The 25,442-nt window shown below is 44.1% G+C and overlaps 1 protein-coding gene across 8 annotated transcripts in view; it reads right to left on the bottom strand.

Moving 5' to 3' along the window:
- The window catches only part of AOPEP (aminopeptidase O (putative)), a 321,147-nt gene that overhangs the window by 22,224 nt on the left and 273,481 nt on the right, over window positions 1-25,442 (bottom strand). For 5 of the 8 annotated variants that reach the window (XR_014796325.1, XM_084898953.1, XM_084898952.1 and 2 more), the window contains exon 14: window positions 651-767. The exons of 2 other annotated variants lie outside the window; for them this stretch is intronic. Coding sequence is in view for 5 of the 6 variants with exons in the window: in XM_084898953.1 (XP_084755079.1) it covers window positions 651-767 (117 nt within the window). In the remaining variant the exon portion in view is untranslated. Of the gene's footprint in view, window positions 1-650; window positions 768-16,024; window positions 16,124-25,442 lie in introns of all 8 variants that reach the window. One more of the 8 variants, XM_084898951.1, reaches the window with a different exon arrangement.

The raw sequence follows: 25,442 nt of genomic DNA on the forward strand, positions 1-25,442 counted from the left end.
TGCATTTTAGGAGTTTTACATAAAAGAACTTTTCTTGTATTTTACTTAAGATGACTAAATACAATAATTATTTTATAGACAAAAACCCTTGGCACTCATCTTAGGATTCACGGTGTATTCTTTACAAGAAGCTAAAAGGTATTACGAACCACATCATATTGCTTTCCCACAAGCATCCAATTTTGCTTTTCAACCCACAGCTGTTAGATTTTGTTTTCATTTCCGTTACACATGGTTCCCTCCTTGTCCTGGCTGAAGGCGACCGCGCAGCCCTGGCACACGGGCCTCCCATTTCCCCACAAGCAGCAGGATGGCGCCACCAGCCTGCAAAGCTGACCGCCCCAGTCTGTAACCCAGGAGCGCCCCACCCTGCCTCGCACATTCCTTTAGGAGACTGTGTCCCTCCTTAAGGTTTAAAGAGGGAAAACCGGTAATAAGCAGGTCCCGGGGGCCCCTGCTGGAGGGAGCCTGCCCAGGGAGCAGCTTCCACTTGGCTGCAAGGGTCTGCTCTTCACTCACAGCTACACAGCAGGGGGGGGGGGCACTGCTGATGGAAATCACAGTGCAGTTCCACAGTCTGGGAAGCTCCGACCACTCTGTTCACAACATGAGGGAGGGCCCACTGTTTGCGCTGAGGGCAGTCCTGTTACCTCTGCATCCTGCTGGGAGAGGCAGTATGTCCTTTCGAGGCTCCGCAGAGTTCTGGGGTTCAGGGTCTTCTGCTCCAACAGATGCTCCAGAAGTAAGACCAGCTGGTCCGGAAGGAGCTGAGGGCACACCAAATAGCCAGTGAAAATGCCATTCAGCTTACAAGGACTAAAACACAGACATTTAGAACAAAGACAGCAAGCCCAGGGCGGCCAAGTATTCAGCAAGTGTCAGAGGACAGGAAGCTCCAAGACGGACTCTGGCCGACCTCAGGACTTACCTTGTACCCTCAGAACAGAGCAAACCTTATGTACCTTTTTTTAGGTTGTGTGTTTAAGGTGTACAATGTGATGATTTTAATATACAGACACTGTGAAATGACAAAAACGATATTTATCTTCATAAAACATCCTCATGGTTAATTAGATCCCTTTCTTTATGGCAAACATACGCCAAAAATGTCATTTAACCTAGACCAAGATTCCAGGAACCTCCTGATCTTAGGCATGGGAGTTTAACAGAACTAAGCTGCTTTCAGAGTTTCTCTCTCACCACTGGAACCTTGCCAATGTGTACCAAGAAATGGAGAGCATGTCTCACAAACACTCCCTTATAAAAATCATGTTTATTATTCCATTAAAATTTTTTAATATGTTGTAAATATGATCACATACACACACTCACCCATATTCCTAAGTTTTCACACAGGGTAGGTAAAAATTGGTGTTACATAGTAAAGGACAGAGAGGAGGGCGTTTTTATATGGTACAAAAGTAATGAACGGTTTATGAACAAACACTTTGAATCCAAGAAGGTAGAGTATCTGTCTTAGTCATGATTGTGCTACAATGCCTAGTTTCGCCCCTAGAGCAGAGAGCTCTCACACACTATAAAAGGAGGAAAGAATGCATTTTAAATACATTTTGGAGGAGCTGAAAAATATTCCAGAACCGAGGTTTTAATATTATTACTATGAATGCCACTACTCTCGCCATTCAGCCTTACTCCCTCCCGACTTATGCCCTGAGCATCTGTTACTGAGCCCAAACTGACAAGTCTGCAAATCCATGCTAGGCCAACAGAACATTCACAAGAACACTGGCTGCCAGCTAGAGCCTTCCTTCGTTTTGTTATTCTCAAGAGATTTAAAACATTATTGGCATCTCTCCCCACCTCTCGTTACCTTTCTGCCCCCAAGTGTGCACTCTGCCTGCTCCCCCTCCCCCAGAATGCACATGGGGAAACCAGGTGAACCGCAGGTACAACGCTCACCACGAAATTCCAAAGAAAGCATGTTTTGTATGTCCACACCCCACCCTCCTAAGTTCTACTATAACCCCTCTTCCCCACAGGCACACCCTGGCTTCTTGGGCATTTTTCCTTCATAACATCACTCCATGCACCTACGATCCTGTGGACCGCCTCCAGCTGACAGGAGGAATCAGGTGCCCTCAGCTAACACAGAGAATTACAACCAACACAAAGCCCCCAGGGACTTGGAGACAACTGACAATTTCCTTCCAGGGGAGTCACGTGCCCATAAGATACTTTAAAATAACACATATATACACACATATATGGCTAACATGTAATATGTCCCCTCAGGAGACTGACTGCTCGCTATGACACGCACTGACTACCAGAGGATGGTGCAAAACGAAGGAAAGCTCTAGCTGGCAGCAGGAAGGCCCCACTCAGCCCTGATTGCTGGCCAGGCCTACCTGTGCACAAATTTCGTGCACCGGGCCTCTAGTTACTACATAACAACCAGAAACAAAAAATGGCAGTTTTCCATTTTCTATAGTTTTAGAACATGAGCCCACTTTTACAATATTAAGAGAAATCTGCAGTTTTTCAAAACAGGATAAATCCAGGGCCACCAGCGTCAGGGTGCTCTACCCCAGGCTCGGCAGCTCGGCCTCCTTCCTGTCCATCTTGCCCTGCAGCCTCCTTCTCTGGATCTTCCTTCCTTGAGGTCTCTGGGGACGGGAGGGGTTCATCCAGCCTGACCCAGAGTGCCCCCTCAGGTCACTCCCTGGCTGCCCTCCAACCTCTTCACAGAGCTTGACCTTTATCTCCCACTAAAGTCTCTTCTATCTTAGTCATCCCTTTCCCAAGTATGGTCCACACAACCACTACCCTGAGGTGGCCTGGCGTGGGCACCCCTGGAGCAGCAGCCCACCTGCCTCAATAGGTGGTGGAGAGGGGAGGGGAGGACAGGAACCCAGACTGGGTCAGAGTGGCCGCCCAGCCCTGCGCCCCCACAGCATTCTCAAAAATGGTGCAGCCAAGCCCAGGGTAGCAAGAGCTCAAATGCTGAGGCCACACCGGGTGCAGAAGATGGGTTCTGGGAAAGGGCAAGTACACCCAGCGGCTGGGGGTAGGGTCTGGTTCACTGAATAAACACAGCAGGAACCAGCTTGGACAGCTGGCAGAATTGCAGAGAAGACAGAGGAGAAAGAAAAGCACCCCTCTATTCTGTGTCCACACTTACAAACAGGCCTACTGTTAGAATTCTCGTTGGGACTTGGTTTAAACGAGAGACCCACCGAGGAAAGAAGCCCCTGAGGAAGATTAGCTCAGTCTTAGACTTCACCTAACTGGGCTTAATCAATAAACCAATTCCAGTTTGAAATGGAAGAATCACGGTTATGTGAGCCCATGGAAACATCTGGAGTCACCTTTTTTGTCTTATGACCTTTCTCTAAGCAGAAGTCCGTGCATCTACACACAGAGACCGAACAAAAGGATCCCTGATGTGTCTGTCCTCTCCCGATTTTACACAATGGGAGACACTTAAAGCCAAGCCCCTGACTAAAGATAAACAGCTGAGATGGAACGGAGGCGGTTTTTAATAAGTTTAATTTGCTCTAATTAGAGAGAGGTAAAGAGCAGGCACGCACACAGCGCTCCAGGTAGCCCTCCTGGGCACGGAGGCGCCACGGACTGCTTTGTGGCAAGAGCCGGCCTGTTCAGAGGTGGAAGGAGGCAGAGGACCCCACGCAGGCGTGAGAACGGCCCTCCCTCCATAACCGTAACGCCCCAGGGTTGCCCGGCCCACTCCAGAATGGGCTTGCGTAAGGGAGTCTCACTCAGTTAACAACCTGTAGTCACCTGCCTTTCAACTCCAACGCTTCTAATTTGCCAGGGAAAAACAGTTTCTAAGCAACGAGAAAAACGGAGAAAAATCAGTGATCAAATATTTTAGTATAGACAAAAAAACTAATTAAGTATCCTTCATTCACAAATGAGCAAGTAAACATTGCACAATTTTTAGATTACAGACCTTAGAAGAGGATATTAAAGCAAAAGTGTGGTAAGTAGTTCATTTTAATAGAGAACATTTCTCTTTTAAAAATAATCATTTACTCCCTGTAAAAACACCATATGATGAAAGAAAAAATACTATGTAATAAACCAAAAGTTTGCAAAGCAACTGAGAGGGATGCACTTCCAATGTGCTCGGATGGTGCAGTGGGAACGGGACATGTGTGGGTCATTCCCCTCCTCAGACACGGAAATCAAACGTCAAGTGACTTCTGGGCCCACTGTGTTTTAGTATAGCAGTTCTGAGACGAACATGGCGTTAGTCACAGCACAAAGTGATTAGAAAAATACTGTACACGGTTCAGAGCATGACCTCATTAGAAAGCAGCTCCGTCAAACATTATAGAAAGAACTTGCCTTTATTTCTGAAGGTCTACTGGTGCTCAGAGCCACAGTTCGACAGAAACGGGAGTAGAAAGTCCTTTCCTTTGCACAAACAAGGAGTTATTATTTTTTCCACATGGAAACCAGTTTGGTATTTTTAAAATGCATCTGCCTCAACACTTAGACAAAACAAGGCTACGAGGTGCCAAAGTCATGTGGGTACTTGAAATAGAGAATTCCACAACACTGTAAAGCTTATTCAAATACAAAAAAACCAAAATACTAAAGGAGTCAGGCAGTGCAAATGCCATTTGTTACGGATTTAGCGGTCTGTATTCTTGCGCTGAACGAGGAGTCCATAGTTGCTAACTGCCCAGAAATTTACAAAACAAAGTCTACCTGGTATTTTTCACAGTCAACTTAAGAACTGAGGCAAGCCACACAACTGAATAGCTTTTGAAGTTTCTAGACTCTTGGAAAGAAAATATGAATTTTCCAAGCCCACCCTCCCAGTCTACAAGCAGCAAAAAAGAGCACACCCTGACTCCTCCAGAAGCCCCTTCCTGCTGTCAGGGACGCCACTCACTCCTGCTCCCAGAAGGACCACCCATGCGACTGGCCCTCTGCCGTTCCTTCCATTAGCAGGATCTGAAAAGGCCAGCTCGCTTCCTGTAGAAAAGGTCACCGACGCATCTCACCACTGACCTTGTGCAGGCAGGTCCCGACCCAAGGAACGGGGTGCACAACATCTGAGCCCCACTGTCCACCCCCCTCCAGAGACACCGGAGGGCACCTCCCTCAAGGCCCAGCGGCGCAGGCGGCAGCGAAGGAAGTCTCTGAGCGGCTCCCAGACAAGGAAGGAGCCTGAGACTAATGCAGCCTCCGACCCACAGTGCGTGAGTTCTATTATTACCCCATTATCACTCTGGGATCTGTGCCTAAATGAAGCATGCTTCCTCCCTGATGCCATTTCCTTTTATCCTGGCTGGAGACTAAAAGCGGATCAATGGGGGCAATACTTATGATGTCACTTCAATTTACAGCAACGGCCCCTCCCTCTCTTTCAGTCTGTCTGAAATACACACAAAGATCAATTCTTCCCAAAAATGGTTAAAAAATGCTTAGGGAGCATTCTTCTTCCAGAAAAGCATTCTCTGCTATATTTGTCTATGTTTCTACGGCAGGAACTGTTTACACTGAACAAAAAGAGAAGAAATGGGGGAGGGAGAAATCTCAAATTCTCCCGTATGCTGGAGACTTGCTGGCTGAAATTCAACACAAGCAGGGTCCAAACCAGACTCAGGCGGCTGACCTCTGAGAGTCCCATGCGGAAGCTTTTCTGGCACAGGGCGCAATAGAGACCGCAGTTCTCCTTTGCCCCTTGGATTAAGAAGGTAATCCCATAGATATGCAATGCTTTTTATGAGACTTCTCCAAAACCAGCACCTTCCCTCCAACTCCTCCCAGAAAACACACCCAATACCCACCATCAGGTGCCCCCAAAATCCACAGGTATCAGAGCAAACAGTTGCCATTCACACAGTTTTCTCCTAGGGGTAAAAGGACACAAGACTGAATCGAAAACATGTCACCTTTCAGACACTGCTCTGAACCAAAATAAAATAAGTAGAAATCTCTACGTTTCCTTATGGTTTTTGAAAATGGGTTAAAATTAAAATATAATTGAGGAAGTTCCTCAAAACAAGAGTTTTTCCTCACAACTCAAAAGGAACACAAAATCCTGAAAGTATCAGAACGCTGGCATTGCATCCGACCCCGCCCACCTCAAACACTAGCAAGACCATGTCAGTGTATAATCTTCTTTCATCTATCGTTTTCCTAATGATAAACAACTGTTTAATAATATGTGCATTGGCAAGTCTCCGCCCAAGAGTAGCTGTCAATTAGGGTATCATTAGTCTAAACTAGTAACTTGTATACAGGAAAAACAGAATTATGTGAATTGCAACCAAAACAAAGCTGAACACAAAAATTTCAAAAGAAAAACCATCCTTTACAATGTTAAAGCAAAATCTTAACACATTTTAAAGAATTGTGACGTTTAAGTATAAAAGTTTATAGTTCACATAATTTTGGGGACATAAATTTAATTTGCCAGTAAATAAGAGTCACAATAAAATAATTAGAAATGAAAATAACTTTCTTCAAAATAAAACAACCAAGGGGCATATATCCATCCAGCAGAATCATTATTTTTAATTACCAAACATTCTTTAGTCAAATTTAAGAAAGAACATTCAAGCAGAAGCAAATATTCGTGTAATTTACTTTACATAGGAAAAAGCGTATTTACTGTATTCTTGGGAAACGTTCTAACAGCTGCATTTTAAAAAGACTGCTGCGCTCTGAGCCCTGGCTTGGTCACGGTGCTCCCGAAAGGGACAAAAACGGATACGTACCATCACTAGCAAACAGTATCTGAAATAACTCACTGGCACAAATTATTCTTACGTTTCTAGATTACAAGGGTCAAATTTTCAATTGCTAACATTTCCCTAACTTTTATAAAAATTATTACTCAAACTATATACAATCTGACACAAAGCATATTATTTAAACTACATAAAATGCCATTGGATCTCATAACCATGTGCACACTAATGTTTATATTACACATTTTAGAAAATAAACCGTTGTAAATACTCAAGTAGAAAAATCCTAAGTATTTTGTAAGAGATGCTTGGGATCTTCATGCTTGTCCCCCCTCATCTCCCCCCCCCCCCCGGCCCCCCCCCCCCCAACCCCAAGATCCTGCAAGACCAATAGCCAAGAGGGCCAATGGGGCCCATTCCTTACCTGAGTTTTACGCTTCTGAAGAAAATCACTGCTCATGAAGAAGAAACTATAAGTTCCTAAGTGACCCAGCCCATTCACTGGCCATGACAACAATGGCACGCTCCTTGTCCAGCTTGATTCAGGCCTTCTAAAGAATTAGTACCGGAAAACACTTTCAATTTGTCTTGCATTTGCAGGTTTTTTTTGTTTTGTTTTCATTAAATCTGCTTCCTTTTTTTTTTTTTTTTTTAACTCTGATTTCTCACAGCTTTTTAAAAAATATACATATATTATTGACTTTTTTTTACAGAGAGGAAGGGAGAGTTAGAAATATTGATGAGAGAGAAACATTGATCAGCTCCCACCTGATACACCCCCCGACTGGAGATGTGCCCGCAACTAAGGTACATGTCCTTGACCGGAATCGAACCTGGGACACTTCAGTCCACAGGCCGATGCTCTGTCCACTGAGCCAAAGTGGTTAAGGCTACATCTGCTTCTTTTAATTTCTTTAGAATTAATGCTCTTGCCTAAGTTAATAATATTGTATTTTATAACTGATATATTTATCCTGAATAAGCATATACATTTTATAAACTTGAGTTCCTTACTTTTATAAACAGTGGTATTTCCTAATTCAAAATTCTAGTTATATACTACTTTATGACACTCTAAGGAACATCATATGACTGAAAACTGTCAGCTGGTTTTATGTGTCAAAATGAAGGCACACAAATGGGATATAATCACACAATGGAATACTATGCAGCTATTAAAAAGAATAAAATGGAATTTTCTGCAATATGGTAAGATAGCAAGAAATGTTATTAAGTGGGGGTCAAAGTTAAGGACAGGTTACAGAATATGTTTGGATTTGTGTAAATAATTTCCTAGAGATAGGTTTTAAAAAAATTAAGTAACTCTTTGAGTCCATTTTTTCTCTGAGTAACCTCTACCAGCTGCCGTTTTTTTTTTTTTTTTCTTCATGTTTCCTTTTTTTCCTGCCTCCAGCTCAAGTTGAACTATTTTTTTTTTTAAATCATGTTTTAAAATTTTCCCCCAAGTTTACTCACTGGAGGGAAGATCTACCTTAAGAAGAAATTCAGTGCTGTGACCTAACCTGGGAGCGCTGAACTCTGTAAATGACTGGAGCACAGGCTCCCCGGAGGTGCTGAGCGAACCAGGGCCTTCGGACAAAGCAGGGCTAGGTCACAGCAGGCCCGCGCACTCGCACTGGTTTGCACCTAGAAACCTATCAGTGCCTCTCTGTTCTTAGTCGTAACAATAATACTTGAAGACAGCATAGATCTCAACTGTTCTGATTCCAATACTTCTACAAAGAGATGAATGCTAATGCCATTAAATATAAGGCGTAAGTTCTGTGAGCAACACACAAATATTGGAATACTCTTAAATTTTCCTAATACTCTGCAAATATACATAGAGCAGTGGGTCAGTCATATGCCCAGACTATCATGTTGTCACTTAAAATATTAAATGAACTAGAATTTAAGTGTTTTCAGTTTTGATGTTGTTGTTTTGTTTTTGTAGAGGGGGGAAAAACAGTAACTGTAATTTCACTCAAACCCCGAATTTCTTCCCATTACTCCCACTATGTCACAATGAGACATTTTGTGTGGGATTACTTATTACAAATTTAACACTTTTAGTAAATAACTATCAACACTAGGTTCTTCTTTGCAACATACTGCCTTCTGTTCCTGTTGAAAAGTGATCTATATATATTTATAGTATGCACAAAATTAAGGTGTTCATATGCACAAACATGCAATCCTTAGGAATATTCCGTCTGAAAACATAGATTTTTCTTCTAAATTATAAGTGACTGATTAGCAAATAGGAAAAAAACTAAGCTCTTACTGAAAATATGCTCTTCAGAATCTTAGGAATAAAAACAGACTCCTCTTCTTTTAAGTTTAAACAATGAATAACTGAGTTCAAACAAAACTATATGTTAACCCCTATAAAAAGAATGTATACTTTTAAGACAACTCCTTAAAGATGGAACCCAATGTTGTTCATTTCATGCACCACCTGTAGCATGCCCGATACAAGTCCGTCCAATTTAAATGAAGCACTTCATGTCCTTAATGTCCTATGCAGTACACAACAGAGGAACACTGTAAAAATAAGTAAAAGATAGCTATCAATTAGCAATTTGGTCAGTTAAGTAAATCTATTAAAAGATAATTTATACATTGACAAATGAAAATTCAGGCCAGAAGCCATTCTCACTTCAAAACTAAGAAAAAATCCACAAAATCCACACATTCAAATATATCAACTTAGAAAGTTTTATAAACATTCTATATAATAACCAATGTGGTAGATGATTCTTACTTTAAAAACTAATGGTAAAATAACTGAAATGTCTCTTCAATTGTAATCAACCATGATCAGTGAATGATGGCTCTGCAATGTTTTTAAAAAGCTAATAAGTTAGAGTGCGCTAAGTGGAAAAACTCAATACTAGTTCTAAGAGAGATCTTTCCTTTTGCTTTCCATAGCCTCCTTGTTTAAACTTGTCATAAAAGACTTAAACTTTTTCAGATTATTAAAATTAACAGCTAAAAAAAGGCAGTCATAAGCACTTAGACACAATGATACTAACAAGAGTTGCAAGGCAGGAAAAGGAAAAAAAAAAAAAAAGAAAAGGAGCAGAGAGAAACTAAGTCAACTACTCTGGCTCTCGGCTTAGACAAACAACTCAGGCATGGATACACACTCAACATATTTTTAAGCATAGAACACAACTTATAAACTAATTTCACTCTTGGGTGTTTATTATAGTCTAAAATACAAACATCCCATACTCCTAGTGCCTGCCCTTACTTCCTCATAGGCACACAGTCAAAACAACCTAAGTATCTTCCTTAGTCAGATTTTATTTTCTGATATTCTTTCCATATTTTCTACCAAGTCCAAACTAAGCATAAATTTTAGCCACATGTCCACAATTTATTGTGGTTTCTGTCATAGAGTAGACAAAGAAACATATCCTTAAATATATGTATAGCTGACCACAACTAAAGAGGAATTGTAGGGAGTGAGATGGAAGAGGGTAAGGAGTCAAACCAATTGAGTTATTGCTTAAAAATAAAGTTGTGTTTATGTAATAAAAATGTGTTGAGAGTACTCTACAACTTACTACAATGACTCAGTGTTTTTTCACAGCAGTCGGACTTCACTCAAATCCTGCACACTTTTGGATTCTAGTCCAGACATTTTATTTCCTGGATTAATTTTGAAGTTTTATGAGGAATAGAGCAAAGGATTAATTTAAAGGACAGAAATTTGTATTTTTGAAAAAGATAGGGACTTAAAACTTCAGGAGAAAGGGAGGAAACAAATTTCTTTTCAAGAAATATTCATTTTAAACTTCTTTTTCTATCTCCCACTTCATCTGAAGGGAGTGTTAGTGATCCAGCATTCTGCAAGAAAAAGCAGTGGCTCTCCTGGAGGCACAGCCTGGGAGCTGAAACCAACAAGTGGATGGGAAACAACAATCAAACCATCCGGACAGAAATGATGTCAGGTTTGTTTACCCCGAAGTTTCATGCTGTGCACAAACAGCTGAATAATTCATAAATTAATGTACTTCCCTTCTTAATAGGAACTACTACCAGCTACACAAGTAGACTGAAATAGCATTATAAAAATGTTCTGTTAGGGCAAAACGGCCATTTTACTGCAATGAAAGTTCAGACATTATAATCTTTTACTGCGAACTCCCAACTTGGACTCAAGGCCCTGGAGCAGCTGAAGCTGATATAGGAGCAGGAAATGTGAAATGCGGCCTTGTTTGCTGCCTTGGAAATAGTTTCTCAAGTGAATTCAAATACTTGAAAGTCACTCAACAGAAGTTAAGTCTTCAAAAATACAAAACAAATACGTTTTAGCCGTGGGCCTAAAAATCCTAAAATTGTTCATCATCAATCTGAAATTCTAGTAGGTCTTCACAGGTGCCGGTCCAACCATGATTAAACCTAAGAAATCTTTCCTAGTAGCAATTTAAAATCCCAATATTTGAGATTTTATTTAGTTATTTTTAATGGATTCCTAAAGAAATTTCATAAAAATATAGTTAAGTTTTAGCATTACTACTATTTTATACCTGCCTTTATGTATATATAATGTGCTTATGTAAGAAAAAAAAATCAGTATTTTATTTTTATATGTTTTAACAGCACAAAACTTTTGGAAATTACAGGAAAGCCTCTGGATTTCGAAGTTTTCTGGCTGTTAAACTTAATAGAAAACAATCAGTCTATGGAAAACCAAATTTTCTCTTCCCTCAGTATTTCAGCTTAACTTATATCTATATTAATTTGGAATTTATCTTTTTTTTAAAAAGAGGCAAGATCGGTAAGTTGTTTTTTTTTACATAGGTTTTTAGAAAATTTTCTTATATAAAAGTAAAATCTTTTTATAAAATGTCTACTCTTCACATTTTAATGGATTTTCTACTTTGTTTTTCACATATCAAAGTTACAGCATACCAATTATGACCTACGTATCCTATCCCAAAGTGAAGTTTGATTAATTTAAAACAAATGAACTTGCATAACCAGTAATCCCCCAAAGGAAAGGTGGACATAGATTTTAAAAATCATGAATCACAACCTCACAGGCTGAGCCGCACTTTCCTGCTGGTTTCACGGCGGAGGGTCCCCACTCAGACCTGAACAGACAATGGCTGGGACAGAAGAGAGGTGACCGGGCGGCCTGCGGGCAGCCAGCAATCTCCCGCACCGCCGTTCAACGCAGCTCCTCTCTGAGCGCCCGGGCTCCATCCCCGGCGGCCGGGGCGGGGGACCAGCGCCTGCCGGCGGCGCCCAGCCCCGGAGGGACCGTCCGGGACCGGCGAGCCCGCGGACCTGCCCGGGAAGCTCCCGCCGGAAGCGGGCGTTTTGTGGCTCCTCCTGCGGCGTTCGCCCTTCACACGAGCTTTCTGGAGCGCGGACTTGTTTACCTGGTCTTTCCTCCTTGAAGGCTTGGTAAACACAGGCACACAAAGAATTACAATTCCGACGCCCATTTATAACAACTACAAAAGCATTAAAACAAAGGCGACCTTAATCAATAAATATATATGTATAAAAACAAAGGCAACCACCCGTCCGAAGCACACTTTTCCTTCCGTAGATTTCTAGAAAAACTTAAGGGCGACTAGAACTGCCATCACACCGTATGCTCTTCCCGCAGGAGGGGATGCCAGCGGCCACGGAGCTGGAGCGACTGCGGCGCATGACGAAGCGGAACGGGTACAGCGCCGCCCCGGCCGCCCCGCTCCCGGCCCGGTTCCCGGCCCCGCGCCCGGCGGGAAGACAGCGGTTCCAGGAGGAAGGTGAAAGGGTGTGGGCAGACCAACCGCCCCGCAGCTGTCAGGCAGGCCGGCGGCGGCCCGCGGGAGGGAGGATGGGACTTACTCTCTGAGGCTCCCGCCGGGGCGCGGACCAGCCCGGACTCCTCCGGCGGCGTCCCGGGCGCCAGCCGCACAGTCCCGCGGCCGCCGCGCCCGCCCCCTCCCTCCCGGCCAATCCCCGCGGAGGCCGCCGCGCCCCGCCCCGCCCCCTCCCTCCCGGCCAATCCCCGCGGAGGCCGCCGCGCCCCGCCCCGCCCGGCGTGGGCAGCCGAGCCGGGTTCCCACCGCGCGCGCGCGCGCGACGCCCCCTCCCAGCCCCGCCCCGCCCCGCCCCCCCCCGCCCGCCGCCGCGCCAGCCAGCTCCCACCCAGTGATTTCTCTAATTAGAAGTTTTAGTCTCAGCGGTTAAACAATGTAGAACCAGTCTCAGCACAGCCTGCAATTCAAATGGCTTGGAGAACAAAGGCAATCAGAGCTGTAGCAATTTTTCCTCTAATTTACAGAACGTGAAGACTTTCACTCACTACGCATTGTACTTATAATTTAAAAAAAAGTTTAACCTCTAAGGTACATGCCACTTCACAAGGAAATTAGCATTTCTGTGCAAAAATGCCAGGCCATGATGACTACAATTAACAAACAAACAAACAAAAAAACACAGTCTCAAAAAAATAGATATTAAACTTGAAAGTTTGGTCCCTGCTGCAGAACAAATGTTCCTGGATCACCTGGTGGAAATTAGCAAGATGTACAGCGATGTGGGGGAGCTGTCTTCTTATAGTTTACAGACTTTGTGAATAAAAGAGAAGCAAACTGCCCAGGAAACTTACCCTTTACTATCTTTCCAGTAAAATTATGCAGAATTTGCATAATTTTTAATTAGTACTAGTGGAGGTTGCTATTGTTCACACTAGCATCAGTTGAATGGCTACTTGTCGGTCCAAAGGGGAAAACACCAAATGCCAGAATTCAGTTTTCTGGGTGTAAGGGCAGCTTTAATGCCTAATGACTGGCATCTTCACTGGAAACCACCAGAACATTACAGCAACACACCAGAGGCCACAGCAATCCCAGTAAAGGTCACCAGATTCAAACAACAAAGTCAGAACTACAACTATAAACTAGAATAACTATTTCAAGGATTATGGGGAAATTTATTTATTGAGAAAAAGTGAGGGGAAGCCTCGGAAAGGGAAATACTCAGGCCTGTTTTCCGTAAAAAACTAGAATACTCCATTCACATTCTGAATATTAAACTCTAAGTTTTATGTGTTGTTGTTGTTGTTGTTAATTGACTTCAGAGAGGAAGGGAGAGGGAGAGAAATATCAATATTGAGGAAGAATCATAGATTGGCTGCCTCCTGCATGCCCCACACTGGGGAATTAAGCCTGAAACTCTGGCATATGCCCTGACTGGGAATTGAATCATAACCTCCTGGTTCATAAATTGACGCTCAACCACTGGACAACACCAGCTGGGCTCAAGTTATAAATGTAGAGTGAAATTTTCAGGATTAGTAAAATTATACATGCAAATATGTGCTTACAAAAAGCCAACAAAACACCAAAAAAAAAGAAAAAACCTTTTTATACTTTTTTTTCTAGTACTGATTTGATCTTTAAAGCAATCTGCATCCATATTAAAAGAATTATTGAATAACTTAAAAGTTTATGAGCAAGATTTAAGAAAAAAAAACATAGGCAATGAACTATGAAATGGAGTAGAAAAGTAATAAAAACAAGCACTACAAAAATGTTGCATAAAATAGGTTATGACTCACATATCTTCCCCTTTCACTGTATATATTTTTTCAAAAATAGATTTTAATTTTTTGAAAATTTCAGGAAAGTATAGTTTTCAATCTCACTCCATGCATTTACCAGGGCATGCTCTAAAATGTCTCCATTTTTTAAGGAAAAAAAAAAAATCTTAACTCATTCACTTCGTGGAAAATTAATTTACTGCTTTATTTTTATTACAAAATGCTATTTTTGTTTGGCAGCTAAGTTTACCTCTCTAATATGAAATGACAAATATCTGAACACAATTTAGTTTCACTGTAACCATTTTAAAAGTTAACCTCTTTTTAAACATGAAAATAAACTAATTTCAAGTTAAAATAAGTGGAAAGTAAAAAGCAATTAAAAACAAATGCAAACATTTTCAAATGCTAATGTGTCTACCTTGCTTAACTTTAATACCCTGAAAATAAGATGATATTAAAATGCTTAAATTAAAAAACAACAACACAAAAAACAGGTGCCTGATAAATAAAAATAGATCAGATGAGCAAGTGAGAACACAGGCAGAAAGCTCCTTCAGAGAAAATGTAATAGTCCCCTAAAACTTATCCTTTCAAAATTCCCCACTGAGTTAAAATATAAACTTTTAAATGGCTTTAAAGTCTTAGCTAAATCAACCTCTGTGTACAAGACAGGACACCTCCCTTAACATCTATAAGCTTTATACATGCTTCCAAATATATAAGAACATTTAAATGATTCAGTATAATTCTTTAAAAAAGGAATACTTCAGTTTGAAAAATCCATGATATCTACCTGCAGATAATAAACACTATAGTAAACATAATGAATATTCTGTAATGAGACAGATAAAAATAAAGAAATTCTACAAAATATTCTTGTAAAAGTAAAGTTAACGGCGGGAACACCCATGCTGGCATCAGTCTCCGCGCTTAGTTTAGCATTTACTTTTAAAAGTAAAACGCCATTAAGCTGGTAGTCAAATCTGCCATTCTGCTTTAAATTGAAGGATAGAGACCGCAGATTAAGATGAAACCACGTACTGTCCTGAGAGTACCTCCTCCACTTGGCACAGTTCTCACCAACATCGCAGTTACCCTTTCTCGTTGATCCAATCCTATTTGTTGACGCTGTTTTTATAATAACCATTTATTTCCTCCTTTGGAAGTCAAATCGACAGCCCTGCTCCATAAATGACTATTTGTTGAAAGAAGCTGGGTTCCGGCTTCGGCGCGGTCCTCCGCCGCCCGCAGGGCGCCCCGCATCGGCCCGCCTCGCCGCCAGCGGGGCCTCCCCGGCTTCCCAAGGCGCAGGGCCGCCGGCGACGCCGCGCGAACCCCGCACACACACCTGGCTCCTCACTCGCAGCCAACGTCACTAAGTTTGAAGCCGGAGAGCACTACTCTGACATCTGTCCCCCGAGCACGTTCTTTTCTGAAAGCAGGACAGCCCAAGTGAGCGGCACGAGGAGGAAACAAGCGCCCCGCCGGGAGCGCTGCGGGGTGTGCAGCACCTTTGCCGCGAGTGCTTCTCCGGGGATCCGGAGCCCAGGCCCCGGGGTGCTCGGGACCCCCGACATCGCAAACAGATGCCCTTCGCCAGAAGGATCAAGCCACCAGCATCCAGCAGGCCGGCGCAGGCCGCAGGGAAGACGGAGGAGAGATGTAGGGTAACTCCTGTCGGTACAAGCCGGGAGAAACCTGACTCAAGAAAGCTTTCACCAAGCTGGTCCTGCCAGCCCGGGGGCTCGCGGCCGCAGTTCGTCCTCCACACCCAGACCCTCACCAGCCTGCAGGCCTTGGCTAAGGTCCACCGCGGCACCAATGCCCAGGGCAGCTCCGTGGTCCCAGGGTCCGCCCGTCGGGGCAGGGGCAGCAGCTGGAGGGAGTTGGCAGATGGGCGGGGCCGCGGAGCACCCAGCGAAGAGGCGGTGGTGGCCCCGCCCTGCCCCTGCCTCCCCGCAGTGTCCAGGGTGGAGGCCCACTCCTCTCACGCGCGGTGCACCGCGGGGGCTAGGGTCTTGCTTGGTGCAGATGATCCGAGCCTCAGAACGCAAACAGCAGGTCTGATGATCACCTAGAACCCAGGTCTAATGCTGTTGGATGCTCACCTAGTTAGTAACCTTGGCACAAACTCTGCAGTCTCCATTCCCTCAGGAGCAAAAGCTCCACCCAGCTCCAAGGGTGTCAGGAACACCACACGCGTTCTGTCTAAATACCCTCTTTCTGTCCCAACCCCCACTTAGCTCCTAGATGTGAGTTTACAATGGCCTGCCCTCCTTAAAGGTATTGTGCAAAATAGCATGCAGCTGCGAGGTGCACCCTAACCCTACCCAACTAACCACCAAAGGTAAACCAGTGGCCAAACCAGCTCTCCATCCTCTCCCCGCATTTCCAGCAGCCCTTCCATGAGGCCCTCACCAGGCCTGCCTTGTTCAAGGCCATGGATAATAAACCCACTTTGCCCACCACCTGCAGGCCAGGTGAGTTCCATTATAGCACAACTCTGACCCTTCTCTGTCCTTGACTTAAACAGTGATGTGCATGCCCCAAAGGGTGTGGCACAGTGTGCTCATTTCCATTCCAATCCTCTCCTCAGCCAGCCAACAAACTTTCTGCAAACTGATATAACTGCTAACAGCAGCCCCTCTGCCTGGATTGCTGGATTGTGCTCTCTCCCTCCCCTCGCCCTCCCCCCCCCACCCCCCCACACACAAACCTCCCACCACTTTTCAAGAACCCTTCTAGAAACCACTTTTGCTTTCTGGGTTTTATCCTCATCCATTCTCATGTAAGCAGTTCTATTCTGCCATGTAACAGAACTATTAGCATGCCACTGGATATGCTCAAATCTCTGAGCTCCTTGTAGGGCTAGGACTCCTTTTTAAAAATCTCCCTACTGCCAAGTATCCAGCACAGCCAATTCTGAGTTAATGTACTTGTAGCAAGAATCAAGGTTCATCAATCTTGTGCCCATTAGCACTGATTTTTAGCAACTACATGATGAAAAAAAAAATTTTAAATAGCGTCAATTTTTAAAGAGAAATTCAAAGATAAGACAGTTTTTAAAAAAGCCTTACACCATTAATTTCACGGGAAAAGAAAGCCATTACAGGTAAATGTCATATCTATTTCAGGGACATTTTCTATGAGGAAGCTGCTGACAGCTGAACCACTGCTTTATGCAAATACAGGTGGTACTTTTCTCCTGGAGAACCTCACACATCTGTCTGTCATCTCAGGGGATGGAGCCGTACGGAACAGGGCACACACTACCCAGCCTTAAATGAGATGACTGGGGAAAAGGGTCATAGAAAAGTCAAGCCACTTAGCACACAAGAACATGTACACAATGGTTAAAACCATGTGAAAATTATTCAGATATGAGCACCAAAAAGGATGTTTATACTGTCAAAAATAACATCATTTTTATTAGAGGTTCCTCGGTGAAGTCAAATGTCAAGAAAATATTATAGCACAACAAATTCACAAGATGAATTTTTTGTGCTATAAAAAATGATTAATTTTAACATTCTTAAGTCAATAAAAGCAGGATTAATTCTAACATTCTTAAGTCAATAAAGTTATAACTAGATTATACTTTTGAATAAAGAAATGACAATTTCCTCCAAACTAACACTATAATTTTTTGTATATCACACTTACAATTTCTCTTTACATTCAGTAGCTGACATTAGATATCACAGCGAAATAGAAACGTCATTTAAACTGAAAATACAAATGACTTTTTCTTTAGTGTAATAGCGTATGTGTGTGCACATGTGCACACATATGTATTTTTTCTGACAGTAGTTATAACAAAATGCAAGAAGTTATAAAAATCCACTTCTAATAGCACACCCTGTATTTGCCTACTCTGTAACCCTATGAACTCCCCAATTCACCACCCTTACATTATCCACATTCTCTGGTGTGCAAGCATGGCAATGGCCACACCCGGATCCCTGGAACCTGTGGACACATAAAGTGGCCTGACACAGGGAAGTTAAGGTTAATCAGCTGACCTGGAGATGGGGAGATGGATTATCTGCCTGAGCCAAGGCAATCACAAGGCAATCATGAGTGAAGAAGGCAGGAAGGGAAGACAGAACCAGAGAGACAGCTGCTGGAGACAGACTGAGCCCGACTCCGCCAGCTTTGAGGATGGAGGAAGGGGCCATGGGCCAAGGAACGCAGGGACCTCTGAACTCTGGCAGAGGCAAGGACAGGATTTACCCTGGAGCCTCCGGGAGGGAAGGAACAGAGGCCTGCCACACGTTGACGTTAGCCCAGGGAGCCTGTTTGGACATCTGACCTCCAGACACTGCAAGATAACAGATCTGTGTTGTTTTAAGTCACTGGATCAGTGGTGATCTGTTATAGCAGCAACAGGAAACCAATGCATCTGGGTTCCAAGCTCCTCTTATAATCAACATCAATGCTTCTCAATGTTTGGCTCAACCTATGAGGAAAATAAAAACAACCTTTGAAAGCTCTCAGCTACACCTGAACTCTTCTAAGAAGGAAAGATTTCCTCCAGGTCCCTCTGCTCACCTTCCACCAAGTACAAGCTCTATAGGGGACTGCAGGCTCGGTTCTGGTGGCAGAACATCTGTTGTTGGGGGTGGGTGGGAGAGAAGAAAGCTGGACTGAGGTGAACAGCCCCTTTGGGTCTGTTCCTCGCAGCCTGGCTACTTTTATAGTGCCACCGAGGCCAGGGAGAGCATGTCAATGAAACAAAGGACAAGCATGAAACAAAACGCCATGGGCAACCACGTCTTGATCAAATCTAAGAGCGATTCAAGTTAATAAGTAACATAACCCCACCACCTTTTCATGGCTTTAATTATTACAGCCAGTAAAAAATATTCAGGCCATCCCTGTTTAGTGATGTTTTATTTACCCCTAAAGGCTAAAGTCTTCATTAAATGCAGAAGAGCTGTGTTCAATTCAACACATATGGTGAGATCACAGCCCGTTTATGGTTTTTCATGTGTCACCCCCTCCCCAAAACACAATCAATCAATCTCCCCCCCCCCCTCACACACACACACACACACACACACACACACACAAGGACTCTACATACACAGCACTGCCATTATAATCCTGCTGTATCAGATTTTACATTTTGCATAATTGATTTAAAAGCTAATCTTATTTCTGACTAGTTTCCTTTACTATTTTTCTAGCACAAATCAGTCTTCTCACAGGGTCTGCCTTTGCCCCCAAACACACAAACCGGGCTCAGTTCCTGAGCGGCACGGGCTTTTTGGACTGAGAAGCCTCACAGATGTGTAAGCAGTGAAGGGAATGGGTAAGAGGTTGAAGCAACCCACTGTTCACACAATCAACACCGTGACTCCCCCCACCCCCCCCCCAGTGTATTGACTTTTTCAGGGACCTGCCTGGTTATGATGTTTTCCAAAGTTCACACTGTTTTATTTTCCAAAGGGAAACAATTAACCAGCCTTATCTTTTCAGGTAAACTCTTCACTGAGGAATGACGTGCAGTTCTTTATCACGTCTTACATGAGAAAAACAAATTTCCCCCATCATTTCTCATTACTGTCTGCGGAGCTCAACCAAGATGAGAAGAGCTGGGACCACCGCAGGGGAGGGTCGCTGAGGCCCTGGCCGGTGTTGCTCAGTGGATAGAGCACCAGCCTTGGACTGACGGGTCCCAGGTTTGATTCTGGTCAAAGGCATGTAACTCGGTTGCAGGCTCAGGGTGCATACGGGAGGCAACAAACAAGATGTGTCTCTCTCTGTCTCTCCCTCCCTTCCCTCCCCTCTCTGAAAAGCAATAGAGTTTAGAAATAACAAAAACAAAAAGAGAGAGGGATGCTGAGGTGGGAGATTCTGCCTCCATGACCATGCCCCCTGGAGGGAGCACCTCATCAGGGAGATGTGGAGGAGGAGGAGAAGAAGACCCAGCTCCCGCTCTCCCTGAGCCTCAGGGAGGGAGACAGGTTCCGGGGAGACTGGAAAACACAGAGTCTCTGGACATTTTTCCTCTGGAAAAGGTGCTTATCCTGTGGCTTTACACAATGGTCAGAGACTGAAAGCTCAATGTGGCTTTGTGTCTGATCATCTGTTTTATTAGCAGAATTGCAACACCCTCAGGTACAGCCCTCCTTGGTCTAGTTCTCAGAAAACCACTCCAGGTAGTAACACAATTCTAAAACGGGAAATAAGGTTAAATTTCACAAAGGACAGGAAAGTAATGGCTGTCTGGCTTTGTATGGGCAACTGTTGCTGTCAGTGTAGGTGCAAGCCCCCGTGAAGCTGTGACCTGCAGCCACCTGCCCCATGCCCCGCCCTCCCCACTGAGGTGGCCCGGACTGAGGACAGGCCAGGTGGTGACCGCCTGCAGCTCGGCATGGCGCAGGGCTAACGGGTGGCCTGTGCTCGCCTCTTCCAGCTCCCCTTACATGCTTCTAATGCTATTATATCCTCAGAATCAAATTAAATTAAAACAGCAGCTTTAACATGCTTTAGTTCTGTGTGTGTGTGTGTGTGTGTAATCAATCATGTAGTAACTGAAAAACTCAACATCCCCAAAACTGTTTTTATAAATGCTGAAGAGTAAGCAATGTCATTTACTCTGCCATCACAGATCCTTGTTCTTGACAATAAATAACACAGGTGTTATTTTAAGGATTTCTTACAATTAATGCCATGGAAAATGAATGACTGAATAAACAAACAAGATGCAATGGCAGAGACAAGCAAAACAGCAAACTCATAGGTTGTTTCTGTTTGTGCAGCTTGCCCTAAAGCTTCAGAGAGAAGTATTACTTAAGTAAAATACTGTTTTACTGGTAGGATGAGACTTACTTATAACTGTGATCCAGTTTTTATTTTATTTTTTTATTTTTTAAAATATATTTTATTGATTTTTCACAGAGAGGAAGAGAGAGGGATAGAGAGCTAGAAACATCGATGAGAGAAAATCATCGATCAGCTGCCTCTTGCACACCCCCCACCGGGAATGTACCCGCAACCAAGGTACATGCCCTTAACCGGAATCGAACCCGGGACCCCCCAGTCTGCAGGCCGACGCTCTATCCACTGAGCCAAACCGGTTTCGGCACATGATCCAGTTTTTAGCAAAGCCACAAATAACCAACATTGAAGACAGCCATGTAAAAACACGTACGCTTGTAATCTGTCTCTCTTAGTAGCACAGTATATTTGTTATTGACTTATTATTTGTAAACACATTATTCTTAAATATTCTTTAATATTTGTGCTGAGAAAAGAAAGCGCTGGCAGTCACCTCCCTGATGGAGGGAGTGAAGGCGCAGAGGAAGGAGGTCCGACTTCCTCTCTGCAGGAGTTACAGCCCAGGCCTGAGTGACCTGTCTGCAGGCCTAAGGGTGGCAGCCGGCATGGCTCACCCTGAGAGCCCTGAGCACTGCCCTCACCGGTGGGGCAAATTCCATTGTTTAAAACTTTTCTCATAGGTCTTCATATTTCTTTTATTTGGACCTGTGTTAATTGATCCGCACTGCTGAAGATGCAGGCTCCAAAAGCATATAAAGCAGCCTGTCTGTCACCTCCTCACCTCCCTGCCATTACACCATTAACAATTCAAAGCCACAGAGCACACAGCTACGGGTGCTGCATCTACTTCTGTGCGTCCAGCAGGTCCACATTAACCCTCCTCCGACCCCACAGCTGTCAGTCCCCACCTGGGTCTAAACAGTGCCCGGTCTAATGAGCGCGCTTAGGTCGGCACGCTTACTGGAAGCCTTATTAAACCTGCCTGGTCAATAAGTTCACCAAAGGTCCTCTTCAAGTCCAACTGCTCCTGTTACCTCCGCTGGTGGCAGGGGTGGCCCTGATGGGCACCTGCCCCCTTAAAGAGGAATGGCTGGGTGAGGCTAATAAAATCAACATTCAGGGCACCAGCTGGTATTCAGTCATGAAGGGCTTGCTGCTGGTGATAAGATCTACAAGTTCTTAGAATCATAATGCAGGACTAATAACAAGTACAGGAAAAGCAATCTCCCTTAACAATGAAAACCGTCCCCATGAGGAGACCCCTTCTCCTGCAGGGGAACATGGAGGCAGAGTATCCATGATTTGCTTGCAATATGGAAATATTAATCATTTTGCAACAACAGGAGTTATTAATATTTATGGCTGCTTTGTCTTCATTTGCTAGGGCTAGCCACCAGAATCTCTACATAACCAGGTAGTGGTTACCAAGGGCTACAGCAAACAGGGGTTCTATCATTAGGTTTTCTATAACTTTATTCATTTCGGGGGGAATATGTGTTTATATTCAGATTTAAAATTTGCGCAAATTGCCTAGAAACCAAAGCACAGAACGCACAGCCTGATGCACGTTAAGGTGCAGCTGCTGGGAGCAGTTTCCCAAGCACACGCGGGCTGCGTTCACTCCTATCGTCATTCAAGGCTGCTGGGGTCTGGCTTTCCAGGAATCTGCCATGGCTACCCCACCCCTTTGGGTATAACCGGAGAGAAATCAGTGCTGTTTCTGTTCACCCTGCTTGAATGCACTTGATTCTTCAGGAAACTTAGATCCCTTCTCCTGTGCCAAGTCAGTATATAGCTTTAGATTTGGGTGATACAGTCTTAAGAACTTGCTTTGCAATGAAGCATGGGTGAAAGGATGGATGGATGGATGGATGGATGGATGGATGGATGGGACCATTTCCCACACGTTTTCATCTGAAGAGCCCCAAGCATCTCCCATGTATCTGAGGTGTGACCGTTCCCCAGTAGGTCCTCTCACTCCCTGTCACGTTCTGTAAATGGGAGCTCAGTCAGACAGCTGGTCAGGATCACTGCCAATCAGAAAGCAGACCCAGATCCACCCTGTGGAACTGATTAGCTTGTTCTGTCAGGTGATGGGCCAGGCCATTTGGATCAATCACTTGTAACGTTGCTGTAGTTCTCAGGACTACACGCTCCCCTTTCTCCGAGTGTCCGAAGGCGGCAGAGAGCAGCTGGAGAGGAACAACTGCACCGTTTACTGCTCAGAGGATGCTCTCTCTGCAGGCCTTCAGCAGTCTCCGAGACTGCCCTGAGCGAATGCCATGCCTTATTTACGTCACAAAGTGAGCGCGGGAGAAACGTAAATATTCCAGGGAAAATGCAAGTTAAACTTCACCAAAACCTGAATCAAAAATGCTGTGGTTTTTAAACCATAACCTCAAATAATAAAACCCTGCATATCCTGTATAACCAAATATGGCAATACTTTGGACAATGACTTTTAGGGGCCAAGAACAAAAACATTTTTCTAGGTTATTTGTCCGGCCTATCATTTTCTAGCAATGAATTGGCTTTCTAGCTAAAATAAACAACGGATGACTTCAGAAAGAATTCTTAAGATAAAGTGGCTAGAGGTTGATAAAGGAAATTCCTTTTTTATAAAAACTCAATAAAGGCTAAGACATGGGTTAAAAAAATACGATTCCAGAAACTTCTTAAAACAGTCACTCATAACCAAACTACCAGCAATGCTCCGAGGTCTTCTGGGTGAAACACTTCAGAAGCCTCTGTGGGACCCACAGTGTTCGTGCCCGCGAGGCTGCAGACACCTCGTCCATTAGCCGTGTTCCAGCGGAGCACCAGCCTACCTGCTTGGCATGGAAGTCTAAGAGATGTTTCCACTTTTCCAAGTGGCACACTCAGAATGCATGTCCTGCCGAACTGCAGCGAGCATCCGAACCCATAGCCGCTGACCGGCCGGAAGCGACGCCCGGGGGCTGGCTGCCGAGGCGAGCTCGGTGCCAGGCTGAAGACAAGGCCCCGGGCTCTACCCCCAGACTCCAGCCTGGTGTGCAGTCCGGTGGAGCTCAGGGCAGCCGCTCTCCTCCATCGGCCCCTCTGCCACACCTGCTAACATTCGGAACCAACATCAGCATCCCCCCAAGTTAAAAATCTCCCCACCATTCTGACATTTCTGAAAATAATGCAATGCCACACTTTCGTTTTTCAAAAGCAAGTAAATTCATATTTTACTTTATAGCTAATATACTTAAAGACAATTAGGAAATAAGGAAAGCTTTTATTAAAAACAAACAAACAAACAAACAAAAAACACCTTTATGAGGGAACAAAGACCTTTCCCCAACCACCTTCCGTTATGATTCTTGTCATTTTAAGGATCAGCTACTCTTAGAAATTTATTTAAAATTTAGAATTCTTTTTCATAAGCAAAGAAAATAGGGCATACTAGATAAATTCCATCTTCATGCATTACATCAAAATATAAAATAAAATATTTTCTTTTCATATTTTCAAATGTGAATCAGCAGTAAGATCTTGAAAAAGCAAGGTCGCTGGAAGATTCCAACTGCCCTCAGGCTTAGAGTTGGAGAGATTTGCTCGCAGAGGGTCACACGTACATCCTCATAAAGGAAGTCTTAAAAACACCCCCCTCACTAGATAGCAAGAGCCGGGGGATTTACACGCGGGCATTGGCATCATCTTTGTATTCAAGAACTCAGTGCCTCCAATGCCACGGGTGGTCTCCGGGGCCCGTGGTCACTGTGCTCACGTCCCCTTTCTGTGAGGAGCATCTATCTGAAGGCGTGGCAGGCGGGTCTGGGAGAATGAATGAGGGGAGGGGTGACCGCCTTTGCTGACAGACAGGCTATATGCCATGCAGCAACTTCTCCAAAAAACCATTCTCTGAGTCTGGTGTCAAAGGGGTTCATTTAAGAAACAGCAAACCCAGCCTACAGAGGAAGCTCCTTAGAGATTTACTGCTACTTAGCTCTTCAGGACGTTCCAACGGGTCCTCACTGGAGCCACACTGCCAGCTCTGGCTACTTACTGCTCGTCCCCAATGTATCACTGAGCAGCAGGTTTTTTCCAAATCTGACAACAATAAGCAACAAGTTTTAGGAAAAAATTGGGGTGTGATTATTGTTAAAAATGGTTTTCTTCCAAATTATTAAAAGAAGTGCTAGGTGTGTAGGGTGCCTTCCCACTTCTCTCCCAGGGTCTTAACAAAACCACAACTGTCTCAATCAGGGCGACCCAGACACCACAGGGAATCAGCAAGGCCTGCCTGTGCAGCTCCCCTCCCAGTGGCCCACGTCACACCATCACACTGGGGTGACAGCAGCTGCTTATCTCTGTGCGGCTCATGTCAAATCAAAGGCCCTCAGAGGGTCAGACACGGAAGCACGCCTGCTCCAACCATTTTCCCC

The sequence above is a fragment of the Pipistrellus hanaki genome, assembly GCF_964339955.1.
Source record: "Pipistrellus hanaki genome assembly, chromosome: 11".
Taxonomy (NCBI): Eukaryota; Metazoa; Chordata; class Mammalia; order Chiroptera; family Vespertilionidae; genus Pipistrellus; species Pipistrellus hanaki.